The sequence below is a fragment of the Tenebrio molitor genome, chromosome 6 (assembly GCF_963966145.1).
Source record: "Tenebrio molitor chromosome 6, icTenMoli1.1, whole genome shotgun sequence".
Taxonomy (NCBI): domain Eukaryota; kingdom Metazoa; phylum Arthropoda; class Insecta; order Coleoptera; family Tenebrionidae; genus Tenebrio; species Tenebrio molitor.
In genome coordinates, this window is record NC_091051.1 from 2,739,836 (window position 1) to 2,760,992 (window position 21,157).

Genomic DNA, 21,157 nt, shown 5'->3' on the forward strand with positions numbered 1-21,157 from the left:
ATTGTTAAAAAATGGTTTTTTGGCCTCCTCAACTCTAAATGACATGTTTACACATTTTGAACAGCTACGGTATCTTAATTTTTACACACTAATCAAACTATCTGTCATTTTACCGCACGGTGTGTGTAAAATACCACGAAAATTTTAAGCTTTCAGGAACCTCCAAAAAAACTGTTAGCTTATCATAAATAAAGTCCATTTATACTAAGACAAGATACCGCTACCATTGATCTGTTCGGTTTTCGAAAATGGACATAATTTTAAAGTTTTCTCCTGAAAAATTGTGATTTCTGAATAAATCGTAAGCATATCAGTTGTCGGTATAATAGATAACTTTCTGGTATTTTGTTAATTAAATGTCAGTCTTTGACAGGTTTTGCAAAATTATTGGTTACAATAAATTTCAAATTTGAGAAAACGAGTTGTCGGCCAAAAAGAATAATACATTACTAATGCGGTAGGCATTTTACATCGCTCGGTTTTTATTAAAACAATCCCGCTGCGCGGTCCTGTTTCAATCTAAAAACCTTGCGCTGTAAAATGTAGCTTACCGCATTGGTAATGTAAATAACTATTTGAATGTTCAGAATCATTGGAAGCCTTTTAAAAAATATTAGTGGCATTCTTTACCCACGATTTCTTTTATTGTATTATTTGAAAATTATTCTATTGTAGTCACAAATATAAATAAGAGTTTCATAATAAGTCTATGGTACTTTTTATTTTCCCTGTACGTCCATTATTAATAAAATGTTGTGCTTTAGATAATAGTTTGATGCATCTATGACAATCAACATTAGACTGTTTGAGGTTTCTGAAAGAAAACAAAAGTTTCAACATCCTTGATGCAATTTCTTCAAAAATCAACAATTTCTGCGACAATATTCTGGTATTTTCTTTACATCTGATGGTTCTGATTAGAAATATAGAATTAAAATATTTGTCAATTATTATTTTGATAATCTCATTTGGTTTTATTTGTTGGGGAATTTTAATAAAATAAAAGAGTTGAAACGAGACGTATATTTTTCTATTAAGAAACTTTAACACTACACATCAAAACTGCAAGGGTACTTCTAAGAAATAACAAATGATTCTTTTGCGATATTGGGTCTGGATATTCTGATTCTTATTATTTTTTGGATATGGACAACAAGAAGGCTTCTGAGGTACTACCGAAGAAAATTTTTTTAAATGACGCAATGAATAACAAGACAGATAATGAGTGAAAGAAACTTTTTCTTACGTAACTACAGGTACGGGTAATAAATGATCGCGAGATTTATCATATACTTTTTTTTCATTTGTTGGTCCACTTTTTGCTTTATTTTCTGGACTTAAATCTTCTAATGTTGACTGCTATAGACGTCGATTTTCGGCGGAGATACAAAACTAAAGCACAATAAAGTCTGCGTGGGTAGGTCAAGGGTCTGTTGGTTAAAACACGGCGCAAATCGGATACGTCGGCCCTTCACATGAATAAAACTGTAAACGAAATCCACATTGACTCCATAATCTACGATCAAGACGACCTAATGACAGCGACTCAGCAAACTAATCCAATTGTTTGAGTGTTCTACAGAAAGTGTCCAAAAGCCTCAACACCTTCCATCCGAGATTACGATTCGCAAAAGAGTCGCGAGAACGACCGTCACTCGAAAAAATAAAACAACCAATAGCCAGCGTTGAAGAGAAGGAACGTGACCGGAAACACGATCCTCGAGTACTTGTCGATGACGTTGACGTCTTTGATCTTGGGCATCGACGCCTTCAGCACCAGCGCCCCCTTGCGGATGGCGTGCAGCACTTTGGGCCTGTGCACCGAGTTGCCTGCAACAAAATCGTTATCAACAGTCGAGGTGGTGCCCACGGGGGAGAACCTTTCGTCCCCCTGAACCTCAACCCCGCCGAAGTCCTGTAGTTGTAGGTGTATCCGGAAGTCCGCGAGATCCGGAAGCTCGGCGGGAACTTGGACGAGTCCAAGTCGCACACGTGGGACTTGGAGTTGTGCCGGTTTCGGATGGACGCTATGGGGCTCATGCGCACGTCCTGGAGCTCGATGATGTCCTCGTTGGTGAAGCTCGGCTCGGTGGACTTGCCTGGAAAAGACGCACCTGTCACCCGTCCAAGTCTCGGTTGCAACAAGCGTGGCTGCACGTTTTGATCGATCAAGATCTAGCCTACCTGCTGGTTTCTTGTCGTCCACGTCTTTCACCTTTTTGCTCTTCTTCTTGGCCCGCGCCCCCCAGTAGGTGTAGTTGACGGCGGCGTACTCGAGCAGGGCGGCGAAGACGAACACGAAACACATCACCAGGTAGATATCGATCGCTTTCACGTAGCTTATCCTGGGGAGGGAGCTGCGGACGCCGGTGCTGATCGTCGTCATCGTCAAGACGGTGGTGATGCCTGAAACCGTACAGATAGAGGGGTGGTGCGAAGGGAGCCGCCCCCACCTAGAGCGACTCGCGCGCTGGTCGCTTCGTGGTTTATCCAGAAGGAAACCCAGGATAGCATCACGATAAGGATGCTAGGGAGATATGTTTGAAAGACGAAATACCCGATGTTTCTTTGGAGTTTAAACGATAAGGACAATCTTTGGTAGATTCCTGTCGCGAGGCGCTCCTTTCTGTCGTTCGTTTCGTAACCGATGATGGTGAATTGGGGCAGTTCCGCTTCTTCCACCCCTCTCACGGGGGTTTCTTTCCAGTACATGACCACATCTAGGACTGTGTAGCCGTCTGGAATCACACAATCGATGCAAACACCCCAACCCCTCGCAACACTCACAGCTCTCGATCTCCACCGTGCAGTTCTGCGAGTCCAGGGGGTAGTAGTGCAAGTCCATCATGCACGCCAGAGTGGTGGTGAACCGCATGCCATACGTGATAGCTCCATCCCCATTCAATCTGACCAGTTTGTTCCTCTCGGTGACGTCGTGCAAAAAACTGACAAAACATTGAAACCTTTCACCCCCACCCACTTACCTGTTTTTGTCGTTGGCGAAGAAGGTATCCGGGACCCAGATCTTTTCGGCGAAATCCCCCGAGAGCGTCAATATCTCTTCGTCGTTGCTGAAGGCCAACCTCTCGTCCTTCCAGTACTGATTGAGATACATCGTGATCGTGTAGTCCTGAAAATGCAGGAGCGTGATTTTTTGGGGGCGGCGTGAGTCTGCATAAATCGCGTGAACTGCCTCCAAGTGGTGCACAAGAAAATCTATAACGCGTGCTTGATTAGATCAGGTCATTAGATGCAAATCGATGCGGCGGGGTATTATCGCACTTGGAAGCGTTCAGGGGGGCGAGATGTAAACCAACCATGTTCACTTCGGAGATGGCGTCGAAGCTGGCTATCGTCAGGTCCATGCCGACGAGGAGGGGTTCGCCTGCGAACACATCTTCACTGTTGCCGATTATTTATTTGTCCAATCGATAACTCACCACCGAAATTTGGTCTCAGTCGTATGTCGTAGCCCTCCAGCAGACGGGATATTGTTTGCGTTACGTTTTCCAATCTGTCTGAAACCATGCTCCGCTGCGACCTGGAAGATTCGACTCTTGTTATGCTAAATCGGGAGTGGATTTAAAAGCGCTTAAATTGTACAGAGTTTAGCACTAGATTGGAGTGCCTTTTTAGGGGGGTGTTGAGGTGGTGCATCGATCGGGGGAGAAGGTGGCTTGGAAAAGATTTGATTTGTCGACCGAGCGTTCAGAAGGACAGAAGGATTTGGACAGATGGAGGACGACTCGTAGATGAGGCGAAAATTAAAAAATTCGAAAAAATTGAAAAAAAAAATAGTGAAAAGTCTGTGAATATTTTTTTATTGAAAGAAGAAAAATGAGGAAACGTAGATTTTATGATGCAATTTGTACAGAGAAATAAATAATTAATAAAAAAATAACAACAATAAAATGTTTTGAAACAAACAGATTTCATTGAAATATAAAGAAACAAAAGTAATGTAAAGAGTAAAATCACAAAATAAATACTCCTAGTTTTCTCTCTGAGAGAAGGTTTTTTTTCTTTGTGAGCACTCACATCCTTTAAAATACTCCCTCGCACATCGGTCGTATTTTAAACCCGTTCGTGCAATAAAGAATAACTTTTTACACTTATATCTTAAATAACTATTAAAAACGATGGAATAGCACATTAAAAAAATAAAATAAAAAAGCTAGAACAAATTAAAAAATAAAGGTACTACAGAAAAGCAAATAAATGGAAATAAAAGCAAAATAAAAAGTCTTTCTGTGTGAAATAAAAATTATTTTGACCTTCGAATTGCAAAAACGTGTTTAATTAACTTTCGTAACTGTTGTTGAAATAAGTGTACTAAAAATTAGACGAAAGAAGCTGTTAGTAGAACAGCTGTAGAAGCAAATTACTGTTTAAAAGATAAATGACGACTGTTCAGAATGGCTAAGACGTGACCGATGAAGAACAGAAGAAGTAAAGAAAAATCAGAAGAAACACCGATGAAAGAAAAGAAAATTAAAGATTAAGAAAATATTTTTATAACGGGTGTTCATTTCAATTTATCCTCAAAGTAGGAGTTGAAGAGTCGATTGTGAATGCACCACGGATTACAGATCACTGTTTAAATCTAACCTCACTTTTTGCCACTGACCTCTATAACATGGACTGAGGATGCTATGTTTCAAAACTGAAGCAGAAAGTCGGCCATATTGCTAGTCTCAATTTTTAGTAACTTTCTTTTTGTCCAGTTAACTGAATTCTGTCCTGCTTTTCACTGACGTTTGACGTTGACAGGTGTGGTCGTGTTCGTTGATGGAGACGATTTAAATATAACTCAACCATGTTTTGTGACCAAATTTACAGAAATCACGAATAAAATCACAAATAAGAAATCAGGGAACTCAACAGAACGAGTGACAGAATGATGTCACTAAATCTGCTGCCAACAGTATTTTGGTGTAAAACTAAAAGTTTCCAATGTGAGACTACAAAGATGGCCGACTTTGTAGCTTCACTTTTACTGTGGCAGGGACCACTGCACACGCAGTCCATGTTATAGAGGTCAGTGCTTTTTGCGTTGTTTGTGTTTCTACTCTGCAGGCTGACGAGAGGTGCGTTCACAATCGACTCTTTGAGGATACATTTTTAAATGAACACCCGTATTATTCCGGACACGGAATCTTGGCCAACATTTTTAGACATCTCTAAAAAAATGATGTAAACCAATCATTAGTGTCATTAATAAATGACAGTTATTAAAAATCACTTTGAAGTTTTTGTTGTGACAGGGAAATGGCATTATCGAGTCAAAAGTTAGGTTATATTCAATGAAGGCCAGTTCACACATATTTGTCAGTTAAATGTCAGTTGTGGCCAAGATTCCGTGTCCGGAATAGTACGTGCAAGAATATTTTTTGATAAAAAAAGTATGTAATACAAAAAAATCTGTAGAATTATTAAAGGAAAGATAAACAGTTCTTTACAGTGTTTATTTTTTGGTTTTTTTCTTTTGTCAAATGTATTTCACTATTTCTCAAAACTATTTCATATTTACGTCACTTTGACATTTAATAGAGAGAAGAAATAATTTTGAGAAATAGTGAAATACAATTGACAAAAGAGGAAAATCAAAAGAAAAAGAGTGTATGTTCATGAGAGAATTTTTTTTCATTCTTAAAACGTATCAGTTTCTTTCTTTAATTGTTATTAAATAAGTGCAACGTAGATAAAAAAGAAGGAAACATTGGTTGGATCTAGACGATGAAGAAGGAAATAAAAATGAAGCAATATTCACCAAATGCAGACAAAATTTGAGAAAGTTGGAAAAATGGTAAAAGATGAAGAATGAAAAAAAATACATTTAATAACGAAAAATGAATAAAAAAATATCTTCTGCGAATCTGAACAACACATGAATATACAGCCTGATTCACATAACCTAACAAAATTCCAATGCAGCCGTTATTCAGTGATAACTTGATACCTTTATTTACTATGAAATCTAGACACTCCTGGCATTATTGACAATCACTTGACAATTCTTTTTTGGATAATTCTGAAATATTTTCTGTTAATTAAAATGTGCTCCAATGACAAAAGGGTCGATGTGATATTGACATATGATGAGTCAGTTTCTTAAATAAAAATATTGGCGATTACTGCCATTTTAAAATTTTTATAATTGAGACTTTACTGAGGGATGTCCAAAGAATACAAAAGTTTTAAATTATTCATGTTTTTGGATCAAGTTCAGAATGAAAAACGTATTACTGGCTGCATTTAAATTTCGTTAGGGTCGGAATCAGTCTGTATAATTCAACTGACTTATCAAGAAAGAAAAATTGTATCAAAACTAAAGGAAGAAAGTAAACAGCTTCTCCTTGTGAAGATTTTTGATTTTTACCATATCCTAACTGTACTAAAGAAATGCAATAAAGAAAATAGTTGTCCACATTACACACATTACAGTTCATAAAATAGTATATTATTCAATGAGCATATAATGATAGCTATTACCTACAAAGATGAAACTTGCAGCACGAGCGCCAGCGAGTGATGTAATCATCTGAGTGGGTAATAGCTGTTATACGCGAGTCGAATACTATACTTTATCTACAACTATCAGAGAAAAAACAATAAACTGTACAGGGTTCTTGAAAAATGGCGAAACAACGCCATTGTGCACTATTCAAGGACAGCCTCTGAGCTGTGATGTTTGATTGTTTAAATTTAATTTTGACATAACTGAGTAATATTATTCCATGGAATTGTCAGTATTAATCAATTGCCAAAATGCTCTTAGTAATCCATAGATTATGCAGTAGATAAAATATTTTTTCAAGAAACAACAATCACCTTATCTGATTTGCATTTCTTCACCCCCTAAACAATTTAATCTAGGACCCCCCGAGACCAACCCCGAATTCGAATCCGCCGCATCCGTCGACCTGTCGATTCCACCCTCACCCTAGTAGATTTAGACCTAATAAAAAATGAAACGTCCCCGGCACGCTTTGCAATTTTAAACGCAACCCCCGCCTCGCAACTCACAAAACCCAAGTTTCATTTTTTTATTTTGAAAGATGTCAACACAGCCGTCAAAATTTTCGTCCTAGACCAAATCTACTGTGCACTAAAATGCAATATGTGCGACGAATTGTGCGGTTGGGGCTACCTCCTCTTCCTGGTCTTCGTCCTGTTGGTGATCCTCGTGATCCTGACCAGACCGCAGCCGATTTGTTGCTGAGACGTAAGTTCAGCCGACGCGACGGACAAATCAAAGATTGTTGCGTTGCAGAAATGCAGAGTGTGACGTTGGAGTAATAATATAAGTGGAGGTGGAGGGACTCCTCGAGTGTCATGTACATCTCAATTTTTTAATAAAATCATTTGCAAGCAGTTGCATCTAGTACTAACGAGTTACCTCACTGCAACGGGAATCCTGCAGCACAGCTCGACGGAAATGAAGATGTAGATGACCACAGCTATCATCGTGTTGGAGTTGTCATTGGGAAAAAATTACAAACAAGATTAGTTGAGGTCTTTGGATCATCTCACTCGCGCCCCACACTGCCAACTATCCTCAAGTTAAATTCTTTTCCCATACTAATTGTTTACACTGTTGTTTATCTATCGGTAGGGGTTGTTGCCACTTTGGCTTCTTGAACACCCCCTCCTCGACTTTAGGCTGCTTTACGACCGATCACCACATATTAATTGATTGTTATTCCCATATTTATGGCAAATATAATACCCCAACTTCGGAGCTGTAACCCCCGTTACATCCCCGTTTATCAAATGTGATTCGGTCCAGAAGCGCATGCGTCCGCTACTCCACCGGATGCTGACATCTCTGGGAGTCGATACGCGCTCAATCACAAATTAAACACCTTAATGGCTCTGTTCCTCCAAAGCTCCCCCTTCAAACTCCCCCCAAGACGCTGTTTCCCCCCCAATTACGCTAATTGCGCTTTGTTTTTGGCCATTACGAAACTCTGTCTGTTTTCGCAGGGCCGGACTCGTCCCGCGATTTTTGCGACTCCGGGCGGGTTTTGCCCGCGTGGTCCTCGGAGGCCGTCCCTGCGCCCGGAGCGTTTAACAGCGGGATCTGGATGTTGCGGTTGTAATTACCAGCAACAAGGAAATGTGAGGGGGGAGCTTCGGTTTTGGATTTTTTTGGAATTGTTGCTAAAAATCGCAGCGCATGCTTGCCACCCGAAAACACTTAAAAAGTTTGACATAAAATAGAGCGCGCGCAGTTTCTCGTCGAAAGCTTTGCCACGCTCGAGTCCTTCGCATTCCTTCCCGGTTTGTTTGGTTTTTGAATTTGGGATCTGGGTCGGAGGGACCAGATGGACGCACTCGTTTCGGTTTTTTGGCTGGTGCAAATCACGTGAGTACGATTTTATCGACTGGGGAAGTTTTGGAAAGTTTGTGAATTTGCATGGGTGCGGGTCCTGGGGAGCTTTTTGTGGTGGAGGCGCTTTGCATGGCCTGTCAAAACTGGTCCTGAAATTGCACTGATTCATGATTTTAGTTGATGTTAATCGCGGTGATTTTTCTTTTGAATTCGTTTTTAAACGTAATTCTTTGAGACTGGTGACCTAGCTGTCTTTTTGTAAATTTAAGAAGCTGCGCGTATTTACCAAAGCGTAAATTGATATTTATGTGTTTGGACAGTGCGGCAAGCGTAAAAGGACAAGATTTTTCACTTCTTTCTCCGAACGGTTCGTAAAACACCTTAATTACCTTGGGTTGATGTAGAGAGGATGAAGGAACTAGTTTTAATGTTTCAACAGTTCTTTATTCAATCATTTATTCGAATAAACAATATCCACAGTGATTCGTACAAACTATTAAAATATATATAAATATAAAATGCGATGAGGCTGGACCAGGATTTATTTCTATTTTACTCGGTTTCCTAGATAAGTAAGAAACGCCCACTTGCGACATTTACTTTCTGCTTGTTTAGCAGAATCTTGTCTAATATTTTTCCTTGAGATTTGTTGACCAGGATATACCGTGCGACCAACAATTACTTAGATAACGGGCGGCTATGACTTTGACATGTCAGATTTTTCGTATCTTTCCTAATTCAGCTAATAAACGTCAAACAACTGTCACTATTAATAAAATTTTAACGCAAAAATGGTCAGAACATAAAATATCATTGAATCTTACTCTCGTAAAGTAAATTAAAACAACTCCTGGACTGTCAAAATTAAATTTTAAATAAAATGCTTGTTTTGACTGTACTTGGGTATAAAAATTTTTCGCTAGAGTGTACTCACGTCAAAATCTAGTTACAATACATATTTAGGTTATGTTTTCCTTTTTAATCATTGAACTAAAAATGTTTTGAACAGTTGAAACGAAATGCAGAAACTAAAAGAACTGGAGCAATTTATTAATCAAGCTTATAAAAAACACAAAGAAAAACAGAAGGTAACACACGACAAACTGAAAACAGTTAACAAAGTAAACAACCAAAATTGAGAATAGCTTCCCATACCTTATCTGAGTCAGATTCCTCTAAAAATATATTGTTAACCAATCACAATGCAAGATGCTGTTTCTTCACATAGTTGGGTTAAAATCAGAAACGTTTTTTATTGAAGGTGTGGCTTTAAAATATATCGGGTGATTTTAAATGATTGTAACTTTTTTTCTTAAGTTGGTAATATTATTGTTGGTTATTCTGCGTTTTAATGTGATAGTTGACATAAACATAGGCGTCCTCACCCATTTGACACAATTTATTAATACATAAAATGTCAAAATGACGTACGTACGCCAATGTGTTGATTAAGGTATCAAGTTTGCCAAAATAATTTATGAAAAATGTTCCCAACTTAAGAAAAAAAGTCACAATCATTTAAAATCACCCGGGAATAATTTGTTTGGCCCTCTTCTCTCGCACCAATAGAACCACCCTTAGTTTGTTTTGAACTTTCCATTTTTACCTTTTTACCAAACATTTTGCAATTTATTTGACAATGTCAATTTAAACAAATGAATAGTTTGAAAAATCATAGATAACGACCGGACAATATGAAAATAACTAGTGATTTAACCAACCTAACAACTGCAATTTTGATAGTCCAGATGTTTTTTGAGTGGACTTTAATTGTGTTTTCATACAGCGCTATTGCCTATTTGGTCGAGTTTCGGCAAACATTTCCAAACTTAAATTGAAACAGGAATATGCAACCAAAAATACTCCCATGTTCCCAGAGCATCTGAACGTCTAGATGTGGACATACGTCCAAAATCTCAAAGGCTTCTTTGATCTAAATAATTGTTGATGGACGTCAATAATCAAATCAATTTTTTATAACTTCGACAATAATTTTCTATTCATTATTTGATCCCTTTTATTGAATTGATTTTCTTGTGATAATTATCTGTTTCCTGTTATATTTTTTGTTATTCATTCATCGTCTGCTTCTTCACTTATTTCATCTTTTTTCGTTCCTTTTGTTGGTTTCTTCATTTTTTTAAACTTTTAAATTGCCATGAACTTTTTTTAAACAAATATGAACTGAATTTTTGCCGGTTCTGATTTGGCTTTTCTAGTAGATACAAAAAAGATTCTACGAAGATAAAAAAGTTGCATTTTTCCAAAAAACATTTTTGTTTTTCGAATATGGAATAAACTTTCGGTGGCCACAAATTCATTTTTTGCTGATGTTTTGCCGTTTTGATTTTATTCTTTAAAATGTAAAAATTAAAAAGAATCGGTAAATTGCTAAAAAAAATTAAGTTTCCCAAAAAACTTGGGACGTTCGATTTGATTTTTTGTTTCATTGGTTTTTGGAAAAAAAAAGTCAATTAAAACAATTACTAATCTGAAAAATAATTTTCTGTTGTATATTTTGTTCTTCAATTCAGTATCTTGCTTCACCTCTTGTTTCTTCTTTTTCAAGAATTTTGTTACTTCCTTCAAATTTCTTTTTTCCGCTTTTTTTTATTTACAGTGAACTTTTAGAAGAAATACGAACTTAATAATCATCACAATCAGGCCCTTTTCCTGATTTACTCAACAAATTATGTGCTAAAGAAACAAATTTGACAGTTCTTCTTTGACAGAATAGGTAATTTATTTCTTACGATCAAATTGTTACCCATTTTGACGTTTATTCTCAACCTGCGAAAGAAAGAAAAAGTTAACAGCACCAAAAATATCATCCAGATTCTTTGGTTCTCAATTTTTTTTTTGACAGAGGTCTAAAATCTGCGGTTTCAAACATTGCTTGAATTTATTCCCGGAAAACAAGTAACAATAATCCTTCCCCTTTGCCTCCTCGCTTCAAAAAAAGCCACCGCCGTGTAAATCCCCAATTAGCGGCCTGACTGCCGCGCCCTCAAAATCATCAGCACCGTTCCGTGCCCAACTAATTCTCGTTCTTCTCCCCTTTCGGTAATCTGGTTGCGGCTTCTCTCACGTAATGCGTCTCCTCTTCGCCCCATATTTTCCTGAGACTCGTTCCACCCTCGCATGAATATTCCCGATTAACCAGCCGAGTGTGTCGCCACAATACGTCTTAATTCCGGCCATGAAAGGAAAAGATCTCTGGTAGTGCGACGGGGCCATTACAAACTAAAATATTTAGGCCTAAAACTATGAGTGGCGCACCAAAAAGTCGTAAAATGCGGTTTTCACGATGTCTGCCGAACTTTCCGCACAACTCCCATTTCTTGTCCATTCCGGAGACGGTCGCAGATAAAACAAAACGACCTCGACGAGATGATATTCGATGTATCGGAAACGGAACGAGATCTCCTAAGATGTCTACTTCGGATGCAAAATGTGCACGTCGTGCATTCATCAAATTCAAGAGGCGGAGGAGTCTGCCTTTTAATAGGAACACAAAACAAGAGCGGAATCAGCGATTTCTTTGCTCCATTGTTAACTCATTTGGAAAACTGCGAAATTTCGACGGCAAATATTTGCCTCGGGGTCAATAAGATGGTCGATCGTTCCGCCACCCCTCCTGCGCGTCCTTAATTCAAAATAATCGGCGGCGAATCCTCGAAAAATTCAATTAACCAATTAGATGTGTGTTTGTACGACAACTTGTTTACTGCGAGTTTTTGTCAATTAGCCGGCGCCACAAATTACTATCGACACTCGGAGATGTAAGTGGCCAGACGAAGAGACAGATTTGTTGCGAAGCTGAGTGGAGCGCGTTGAAAATTTCATTCGTTCAGGCTTTTTCTTGTGTTTGTTTTAGAGCGATGTGTTCGGGGGAGCGGAGTGGGGTCGGCGTCGAGCAGGATCCCCTGGGGCAGAATATGTCGCTGAGGAGTGTGGTTGTGGGGTTCGCGGTCAACGCGACTGGACAACACCAAAAGCTTATGACGAGGTCGCTGAATGATGTGGTCAGCAGGAACATCACGATGGTGCTGGAGAACCTGCTGAAGAATTATGAGAGCTCGCAGTTGCCCACGCACGGTAGAGGTAGCAAATAGTTTATCTAACGGGTGTCGAAGTTGGCGTTGAAGAGTCGATTGTGAACGCACCATTGGATTTAAATCTAACCTCACTTTTTGCGTGTTTTTAATGTGCAGTTTGAAAAACCAGTCTTTTTAAGATGAGTGGTTCATTCACAATCGACTCTTCAACGCCAGCTTCGGCGCCAAACACCCTTTATTTGTAATTTAACGTTTTACAAGATTTTTTTTTTCCTTTAAAAACAACCTCCATCTCTTATTCTTTCGCACATTCTCATTTTTTTAGTTTGTTCTGCACTTGTCTTCTATTTTCTTCCAGTCTTCTATTTTCTTAGCTCCTGAAACGTCTTTGTCTTTTTTTCCTTACGTAATTTGATGTTGATGACTTTACTATTCAATTATTCTTTACAACATAATTTTTATCATTTCATCTGTTTTGATACAATGTCTTCTTTTTCCTTCATTTAAATTTTTTAAAACTTTTTTCTGCAATTTTGGACAACGTAAAAACTAACAAAAGTCCCATTTTCTCTCTTTCTATTTATTCCTGGTTTTCAATAATATTTTTCCATTACTGCTCTCCCAATGAAAACTGCTTTTAACAGATTTCATTATGATGAACCGGATGCAGCACTTCGCATCGTTTCATTCCTCACAATCGTTGAGTAAATTAGTTAGCAAAAATGGTGGAGACGCCGGAATGTCTTTTGTTAAAAATTACGACATTTCCGTTGTCGTTTGAGAGGCTAGAATTATTCCTAAAACTGCCCTTTAAAGATTTAATCGTGACGATTCCAGTCTAAAAATCCACATGATTCTGTCTCTAGTAATAATTAAGAAAATTGAAATTTATGTTTTGTAAAAATGGTGGAAATAAAAAAATATCGCGCGTTCAAATGAAATCCTGGGCTGAGAAGGCGTTGGAAACCGCCAATTGTTGTGCTTTTTTAAAGCGTAGATTAATTGGAGCATGTTGACAGCTAACCTAAAATTTAGAGCCGAAACATTCTTTTTTTTTCTTTCTTTGCAATGTTTTATACAGAGTGTCCCCAAAAAAGAAGACGAGTCCATAACTCCGTTATTTATCGGAAGATTTTAATTATCAGTACACCAAATTAAATGGTAATAGGCTACAAAATGGCCTAATAAATTCAAGTATAGCCCCATGCGCTTCAAGGGTAAACTGTCAAAATATTTGTTTCAAATGGGATTACATATTTTTTTGTAGTAATTCTGATAGAGATTTTTATTCTGAAAACAACAATGTATCACAAGTATACACTTGAATACCAAAAATTCACATTTTTTTTTTTTTAAACGCTACTATCGTCTATGTTTCATTTTGCGCTAAACATTGCCGGCATATCTGCGCAATCCCACATGTTATTATTTGTTATTTGTTTTTCCAGCTACCTTAATTTGGTTATTACATTGTAACGCAATGCATTTTGACAGCTTTTCGCTTGGTGCTCGTCATTTGCTTCAAAAGTTAGTGTTATTTTTTTTATGTGAAGTTATACTTGTGATACATTGTTGTTTTCAGAATTAAAATCTCTATCAGAATTACTAAAAAAAAGTATGTAATCCTATTTGAAAAAAAAATATTTTGACAATTTAGTCTTGAAGCCCTTGGAGCTATACGAGAATTTAGTAAGCCGTTTTGTAGCCTATTAACAACCATTTAATTTGGTGTACAGATAATTAAAATCCTCCGATAAATAAGGAAGCTATGGACTCGGCTTTTTTTTTGGGGACACCCTGTATTAAAAATAGATTAACTTAACGATTCCTATTTTCGAAGAAAATATAAAAGGGCACCCTTTGCTGAAAACATACATGTTCAATTATATCCCAATTAAATATAAACAAATGTCATTCTTGTCAAACCGTGGGAAATTCAAACTTTATAATGCATTCATTTTTGTAATGACGAACTGGAACTTTTTTTTTGTTAAATTTTTTTACAAAATATATGAAAATTCGACAGTTGGCAATGATTTAAAATGTCATATTATTGTCACTGCCAAAATGAATGAATTTCCAAAACGGAGTAAAGCATCAATAAGCAAGCAGACGAAGTAGCACATTTTAAAGGCTTTCAACAAAATTAAGAAAGAAATTACTCATGGAAACAATACACTGTTCTAAACGGTTTAATTTTTCCAACGCCTACTCAGCCCAGGATTTCATTTGAACGCGCGATATATCTCAGTTATTGTTTGAGCTATTTCAAATGTAAAAATTGCCTTTTGTAGATTAAATCGTAACGAGTTGAATACAAAACGCCGCACGACTTTGTCTCTAACAATAATTAAGTAAAATGCAAATTCATGTTTTGCAAAAATGGTGGAGGCGCCGAAATATTTTTTGAGCAAATATAACAATTTCTCGGTTATTGTTTGAGCTATTTCAAATATAAAAACTGTTCCTTCTAGACTAAATCGTAACAAATCAGAAAGCCGCATGACTTTGTTTCTAAAAATAATTAAGTAAAGCGCAACTTATTGTTTTGCAAAAATGCTGCTTTTTACAGAATTAATTTCGAATGTGATTTCTTTCTTTTTCAAATCTTTATTCCAAAGCCTAAAAGAATGAACCTAACGGTCCCACTTTCAACTCTTCCTCTCCTCCCATTCACAACATTTTTACCAATAATTTTTCTTCATTTTTTTTTTAACTGATGTTTCTTTCTTTTCCTGTTTAGTTCCACCTACTCTTATTTCCCTCAAACATTATTTTTCTTTCCATCTCTCTCTCTCTCTACTTATTTCTTTTATTCGTTACCACATTTTCCACCCCTCATCAAATCCACCCTTAACCCCATCCCTCGATTTCAACCCCTTCTTTGCATTATTGAATTTTTCCGCAATTCCCACCCCAATAAGTCTCCATCGACTCGACCCAACTTGAATATCTAATTAGTAGTTAAGACAATTAATTAACTGCGATATTACGCGAATCGACTTCTGTCAAGGACTCGCGATTATCCTTCCACTAAACCAATTAACCGACTCCAGATCTTCCACCCTAAATTGAACCGTTAACGGCTTCACACTTGTCGCACCTATCAATCTAGAACACTCTCTTCTTCCTCGCAGCGGTCATAACTCCATCGATTTCCATTTTATGCACTTCACGCCCGAGTAGAAAGACGTCGCGATGATCTAGTCGTCGCCAGCCCACAACGCTATGAAGAATAAGACTTGCAGATTATTTCGGGAGCGTCGCCTCCGATACACGTGTTGCGTCATCCAAATAAGCTGTCAGCAGCGCCCCCACAAGTGCTTCAACCCATTCGAGGGTCATCATAACTTTAATAAAATCCCAATTTGAATTCCAATATGCGGCAGCAAATCAAACAGGATTTCATGTTTTACGTCTCGAACGCTGTCGCTTTGTACCTCCGACGAAGGAATTCCCAAATCAAAAGTATTCATGGTTTCCTCCAACTATGCGACGCGACATCAAAGGACTTAATGCCTCGGCATTGTTAAGCAGCACAGAGCTACCATCATCTAACGAAAAGTAAATAGCTTTATTAAGCTGCGTTGGAAAAACAGCCGCGCGATCCGGGAGCTCCGTTTACTCTCCACATTTTTCCGCACACAATCGGGCTCGTCTTCCGTTGCGATCGCAAATAAATTCACAGAAAATCGCGCTGGAGTTATTTGACAGGTGCGACGGTGAAGTTGTCGCTTATTAAATTAAATCTGGAAAGGAATTAATTGGCAAAGTTGTTAGGCGAGCTTTGCTCGCTCAATCTGCACTCGTCTCCCAAAAACAAACAAACTCTTGTCTGGCACGCTGGAAAATATAATTTGTTGCTCCACATTCCAGTCCAGTTGGTTTCGCTATTTTCAACAGCGGCGGTTCCACTTTTAGCTAGTCTGGAAGTCTTGGAATTAGTTTCTTTTCATTTTTCAACCCCAAGACTTTCTCGACTCGTGCAACTCCAATTGACATTGCCATTACCGCCCCCTTGGGACGCGCGGGTAAATATCCCTTTTCAAATATTAGCAACCCTTTGTTCCAATCAAGCGAAAAAGCGGCGAATTAACATATTATTAATGCAACAGAGTCGCCCCCCGAGCCTCGACCCCAACAATTATTTCCTCCGGGAATACTTACAAGACGGAGTTTATAATAATGTAAATCCAATTGACGTCTGCACGAAAGCAAAGAAAACGGCGAGTGTTCAACACATCTCGTTCCGGTATTTCCGCCACGTTTTATTTATTCCTCGTGAGAAATTCCACCGGCTCGGGACTCATCTTCCAATTAGCGTAAGCAGATTATGCGGTGTGTTTCAGAGCAACCCACCGTCATCCAGACAAATATCCTGATCCGGAGCATGGGTCCTGTCTCGGAGCTGGACATGGTAATCGCGCGATCGATCTAGACGTTTCATTACAGCGATAAAACTTTTCAGGAGTACTCGATGGACTGTTACTTCCGCCAGTACTGGCGCGACCAGCGCCTCTCGTTTTTAGGTCCAATAAAGTCGCTGTCGTTATCGATAAAAATGCTCGAACGGATCTGGAGACCTGATACTTACTTCTATAATGGCAAACACTCATATGTCCACACAATAACCGTTCCCAACAAACTATTAAGGATCAGTCGAGACGGCGATATCCTTTACTCGATGAGGTAAGGACAATAGCAGAATCGGAGCAGGTTCGTCATTATCCTGCGAAATTAGACGCGAACCTTCCTTCCGATTCCCGCGTAACACGATCTCCATTCTTGGTTTCAGGTTGACGATCAAAGCCAAGTGTCCGATGGAGCTGAGGACCTTTCCCATGGATCGACAGTCCTGTCCCTTGATCCTGGGCAGCTGTAAGTCCTTGTTCGCGATGTCACTGAGAACTGAGACGTGGTGTAAACAGCGCAAACGCTACTTACTGTCAAATGCGAATCACATAACCTCACTATTTTATTACCGTGATTTTGTTGTTGTTACCTAATCGTTATGGCTTCCGACACGATTTAACAACAAACTGTTGTTACTGTTGTTGTTGGAACAACAAACACTGCAGATAAAACAAAAATACTTTGTGGGGTTAGCAGCAATTATAGGTTATGTTGTGGTTATGGCAGTAGAAATGAGTAGAACGGCTCATTAATTAATATCCTCATTCATTACGGCTGCGGCCATTGCTAGTGTTGCCAACAGAGATTTAAATAAAACGAAACTAACTAAATAAAAAAATACTACGAAATCATTACATTTTAAACAAATTAGGTAGGTATAGTGCTTCTATCTTCCTAAGGAATTCTGATTTAAGCCCTAAATAAACCGAACAAAAACCCTACTTATTGTCATATTGTGCCTGTCAATCACTAGAAGGTCTCCGACAAATATTTTGAGTACTACCCCAGGTAATTTTTTTCTCCGAGACCGCCTAGTGATTGACAGGTACAATATCACAATAAATTTCTTTAAGTAAGGTCTTTGTTCGGTTTATTTATGACTTAAGCCAAAATTCCTTACGCAGATAAAAATACTATACTTAAGTAGTTTTCCGATAACGATCTCACAAGACAAGATGTTGTGGATGTTATTATGTAAAAGAGGAGAAAAAAATATTGCAGAAAGAAGAAAAATGCAGGTTATGTTCAGTCCCAGCATTGCCAACGTAAATTCAAACTTCAAACTAGAAAATTACTAAAGCAGTACCAGTGGAATTTATTTTAACTGGTACTGCTTTTGTAAAGGGACCCAGTGAAGGGGTACTAAGTCTCAAAGAGCTCTGACACTCTTTCAGACGCTTACACCTCCAAGGACCTGATCTACCGGTGGCAGAACGAGGCCAGCGTCAATTTTATACCAGGAATGACCCTTTCGCAGTTCGACCTGATCAGCTTCCCTTACCGCAACTTCACCCTAAAGAGACGCGAAGGTACGGTCTTGTTCTCCACCCTCGAAATTCTAGACGAGATTTCAGGCGAATTCTCCGTGCTGCAAGTGTCGTTCAATCTGCAGCGCCACACTGGATACTTCCTGATCCAGGTGTACGTTCCTTGCATCCTGATCGTGATCCTTTCGTGGGTTTCCTTCTGGATCCATCGCGAAGCGACGAGTGATCGCGTGGGTTTGGGCATCACGACGGTGTTGACCCTCTCCACGATCAGTCTAGACTCGCGGACTGACCTCCCCAAGGTGCGCTACGCCACCGCGCTCGACTGGTTCCTCCTGATGAGCTTCTTCTACTGCATCGCCACGCTATTGGAGTTTGCTGGAGTGCACTACTTCACCAAAGTGGGAAGCGGCGAGATTCCGGTCGACGAGGACGACTGGGAGGACTGCACCGAAGCAGAAGAGCCGATCTCTGGAAGCGACTCGGTGGAAAGTTCCGCGAACCGTGCGGGCCGCAGGAAGAGTTCTTTGATTTGTCCCATTTACAACGTGAGTTGATCAGAAGGGTGAGATTGGTTCGGAATTGTTTTTTTAGAATTCGGCGCTGCACTATAACAGCAAGAGGACCTCGCTGACGTCCCAGCCGCAGGCGGCGCCACCTGTCAGGTTGACGGTGGAGAGGACGACGCAAACGGAAATGCGCTTGCCGAAATGGAAGCAGTTCGTTTACTGTTTGAAAGGGGATGACAAGTTCCGGAAGCAGCGGCAGAGGGAGGCGGCGTCTAGTGGGGCAGTTAATATAGTTATTTCCAGTTAAATATGTTTGTTTTGCAGATGGTAACGAACGCGGACGTTACTGTCACGGCCCCAGGCATGTGAACAGCGTGTCGCTGATTGACAGGGCTGCCAGAATCCTCTTTCCGGCGTCCTTCGGCTTTTTAAATCTAATTTATTGGATGATTTATTTCACTTATCAGGATGATTTCAAATGGGCAGATACTAAACTAGGCTCTCTCGCCCACTAAATGATATTTATAGCGCAAATAAAATCGAATAGACCGCCTCCAACCGACAAATATCTAATTAGTCTTTAACAGTAGAATAAAACGCTTTACTTGATTGCATTTTTATTTCACAACTCTACTAAATCCACTCTCTTCGCGCGAATTCTTTCACCACGAACCACAACTTCTCCTTCATCAAATCGGACACTTGCCGCCCTTTTGACATATCCTCCGGAGTCAAATCTTCGAGGGGTTTGACCGTCCCTTTGACGGTGTAAATCGGATACATCATCACCGCCAAGTGCCAAAACTGACTCTCGTGAGCCACAATCTTCATTTCTTCCCACAAACTGTCCAAGGAGTACGCTGTTACGTCACACCGAAACTCCACAAGAACCTTGAGAAAGCTGGTGTAGTAAAAATCGACCAGCTCATCGACATGTTCTTGCAAAACTTGCAACTCCACGCTGCTGTAAAGGAAGAAAATCAAGTCTTGAGCGAGCGAGGCGTAGCTACAATTTTGAAAATCCACCATTTTGGTTTCGACCAAGCCTTCAGGACTGGTCTTGAGCAGGACGTTGTTCACCCAAAAGTCGCAGTGGGCAATTGTACCGAACATGTCACGGACTGGTTTATCGTATGGAGAGTCTTCCAGTCGATTTGCCACTCTAGACAAAAATTGGACGCATTCTGGGTCTTCCTGTAGAGTCTTCAGTGTTCCGCCGAAGAGGTGATTCCTCAGTTTGGTAATTCCTGCACCCACGCTTTTGAATTCGCACAAATGTGTCTTGATCTTCTCGTCGAAGACTCGTGGATGCTTGGTCCTAAAAGCCAAAGCTGTTGCGTGGAAGTTCGCCAGTTCCTTGAGAATCTCTTGGGTTGTTGACAAATCAAAACCTTTCATCCGGTCTTTGATGGCGTAGCCCTCCACTTGGAGATTTTCCAGAAAAATAACTGCGTTGTTGTCCACATTAGAACTGTTTGGGTTCAAATTGAGTCTTCCACCGTAGTACCGAGGGAAGATATTGAATTCGTCCATCTTGTGCTCTCTTTGAAACCCCTTCAGCGCCGGAATTATCACGCTGTACACTGCAATTTCCTTACGGAAGGTAGTTTGAATGTTGAAGATTTTCTGGATTAGTTCGTTCGGCGGAATCAGTTTGCCAACAAGCTTCAAGGTCTTTTCATCTTCAAACAAGATATCGACAGCAAGAATTAAGCTTCCGTAGTTCTCACCGGGAGCTGTCAAACGAGATGTGTTGTAACTCTTGACTTTCTGGTCTTGAGAGAGAAACGGCTGCAACAACTTCTGCAGATTTTCAATCTTTTGGGAAGTCATCGTGACGAGAAACATTCACAAAGTGATGATGCACAACGCGTGAACGTTATCATCGCTCATTATCTTCAAATAATTTTGACCTAGAAATTATTATGAATTTGCATAGAGATAAGCATCTCTAATCCGGTGATTTGCAGATTTGTTAAAAATTGTTGGTAAATATCTGGTCGAGTGGAGTGAATGGGGCTTTAGATTTTGCGCATTGTTGTGAACGGCACTGTAGCTTCCATCACTTCGAAAAAAATAATTGATTGATAACGATTGACCTTCAATCTTCAATTATTATATTATTATTTATCTTTTGTGCAGCTGTTGAAACTGTCGAGTGATGGAATGAGAGACCATTTTATTAATGTTTTGTCATAATTTAGGAATTAGAAATTTATTTATTTTCAAGGTCAGATTTTTGTGTAAATAAATATACAATGTGTGAGACAAAAGTGTTTTAATTAGTGTTGTGTTATTAACAGTCTTATCACAAGCACTATTATGAATGAGCTTTCACGGGTGCAGCGTGGCAAC

General features: G+C 39.2%; 3 protein-coding genes across 7 annotated transcripts; 1 reads left to right on the plus strand and 2 right to left on the minus strand.

The window, feature by feature from the left end:
* Positions 1-486: 486 nt before the first annotated feature.
* Lcch3 (Ligand-gated chloride channel homolog 3) lies at positions 487-7,539 on the minus strand. The gene is made up of 9 exons (XM_069050552.1): positions 7,400-7,539; positions 3,441-3,541; positions 3,318-3,385; positions 2,985-3,130; positions 2,788-2,945; positions 2,454-2,738; positions 2,185-2,406; positions 1,881-2,099; positions 487-1,830 (listed from the first exon to the last, which is right to left on the minus strand). Exons 1-9 carry the CDS (start codon positions 7,465-7,467, stop codon positions 1,652-1,654), a joined length of 1,446 nt encoding a protein of 481 aa, XP_068906653.1. The 5' UTR covers positions 7,468-7,539; the 3' UTR covers positions 487-1,651.
* On the plus strand, positions 7,482-19,411 carry LOC138132864 (gamma-aminobutyric acid receptor alpha-like). Of its 5 annotated transcripts, none has more exons than XM_069050549.1 (9): positions 7,482-7,562; positions 12,213-12,439; positions 16,743-16,810; positions 16,862-17,082; positions 17,189-17,271; positions 18,201-18,335; positions 18,381-18,841; positions 18,888-19,077; positions 19,127-19,411. In XM_069050549.1, the coding sequence occupies exons 2-9, from the start codon at positions 12,217-12,219 to the stop codon at positions 19,315-19,317; spliced, it is 1,572 nt and encodes a 523-aa protein (XP_068906650.1). In that variant the 5' UTR covers positions 7,482-7,562; positions 12,213-12,216; the 3' UTR covers positions 19,318-19,411. The 5 variants fall into 5 exon arrangements, with proteins under 5 accessions (XP_068906650.1, XP_068906648.1, XP_068906649.1 ...); XM_069050547.1 differs by lacking the exon at positions 7,482-7,562 and adding an exon at positions 8,226-8,368; XM_069050548.1 differs by lacking the exon at positions 7,482-7,562 and adding an exon at positions 8,226-8,368 and having other exon boundaries at positions 12,213-12,433.
* LOC138132867 (uncharacterized) lies at positions 19,409-20,783 on the minus strand. Its single transcript, XM_069050553.1, has one exon. It carries the CDS (start codon positions 20,648-20,650, stop codon positions 19,436-19,438), a length of 1,215 nt encoding a protein of 404 aa, XP_068906654.1. The 5' UTR covers positions 20,651-20,783; the 3' UTR covers positions 19,409-19,435.
* Positions 20,784-21,157: the final 374 nt, after the last annotated feature.

Coding starts and splice junctions, on each gene's coding strand:
- Lcch3 (XM_069050552.1), bottom strand. CDS start 7,467: ATGATAGCTGTGGTCATCTACATCTTCATTTCCGTCGAGCTGTGCTGC. Junction 2,946..2,984: donor TTCGCCAACGACAAAAACAG/GTAAGTGGGTGG, acceptor ATGTTTTGTCAG/TTTTTTGCACGACGTCACCG. Junction 2,739..2,787: donor CACGGTGGAGATCGAGAGCT/GTGAGTGTTGCG, acceptor GTGTGATTCCAG/ACGGCTACACAGTCCTAGAT.
- LOC138132864 (XM_069050547.1), top strand. CDS start 8,328: ATGGACGCACTCGTTTCGGTTTTTTGGCTGGTGCAAATCAC. Junction 12,440..16,742: donor GTTGCCCACGCACGGTAGAG/GTAGCAAATAGT, acceptor GGTGTGTTTCAG/AGCAACCCACCGTCATCCAG. Junction 18,842..18,887: donor TGATTTGTCCCATTTACAAC/GTGAGTTGATCA, acceptor TTGTTTTTTTAG/AATTCGGCGCTGCACTATAA.
- LOC138132867 (XM_069050553.1), bottom strand. CDS start 20,650: ATGTTTCTCGTCACGATGACTTCCCAAAAGATTGAAAATCTGCAGAAG.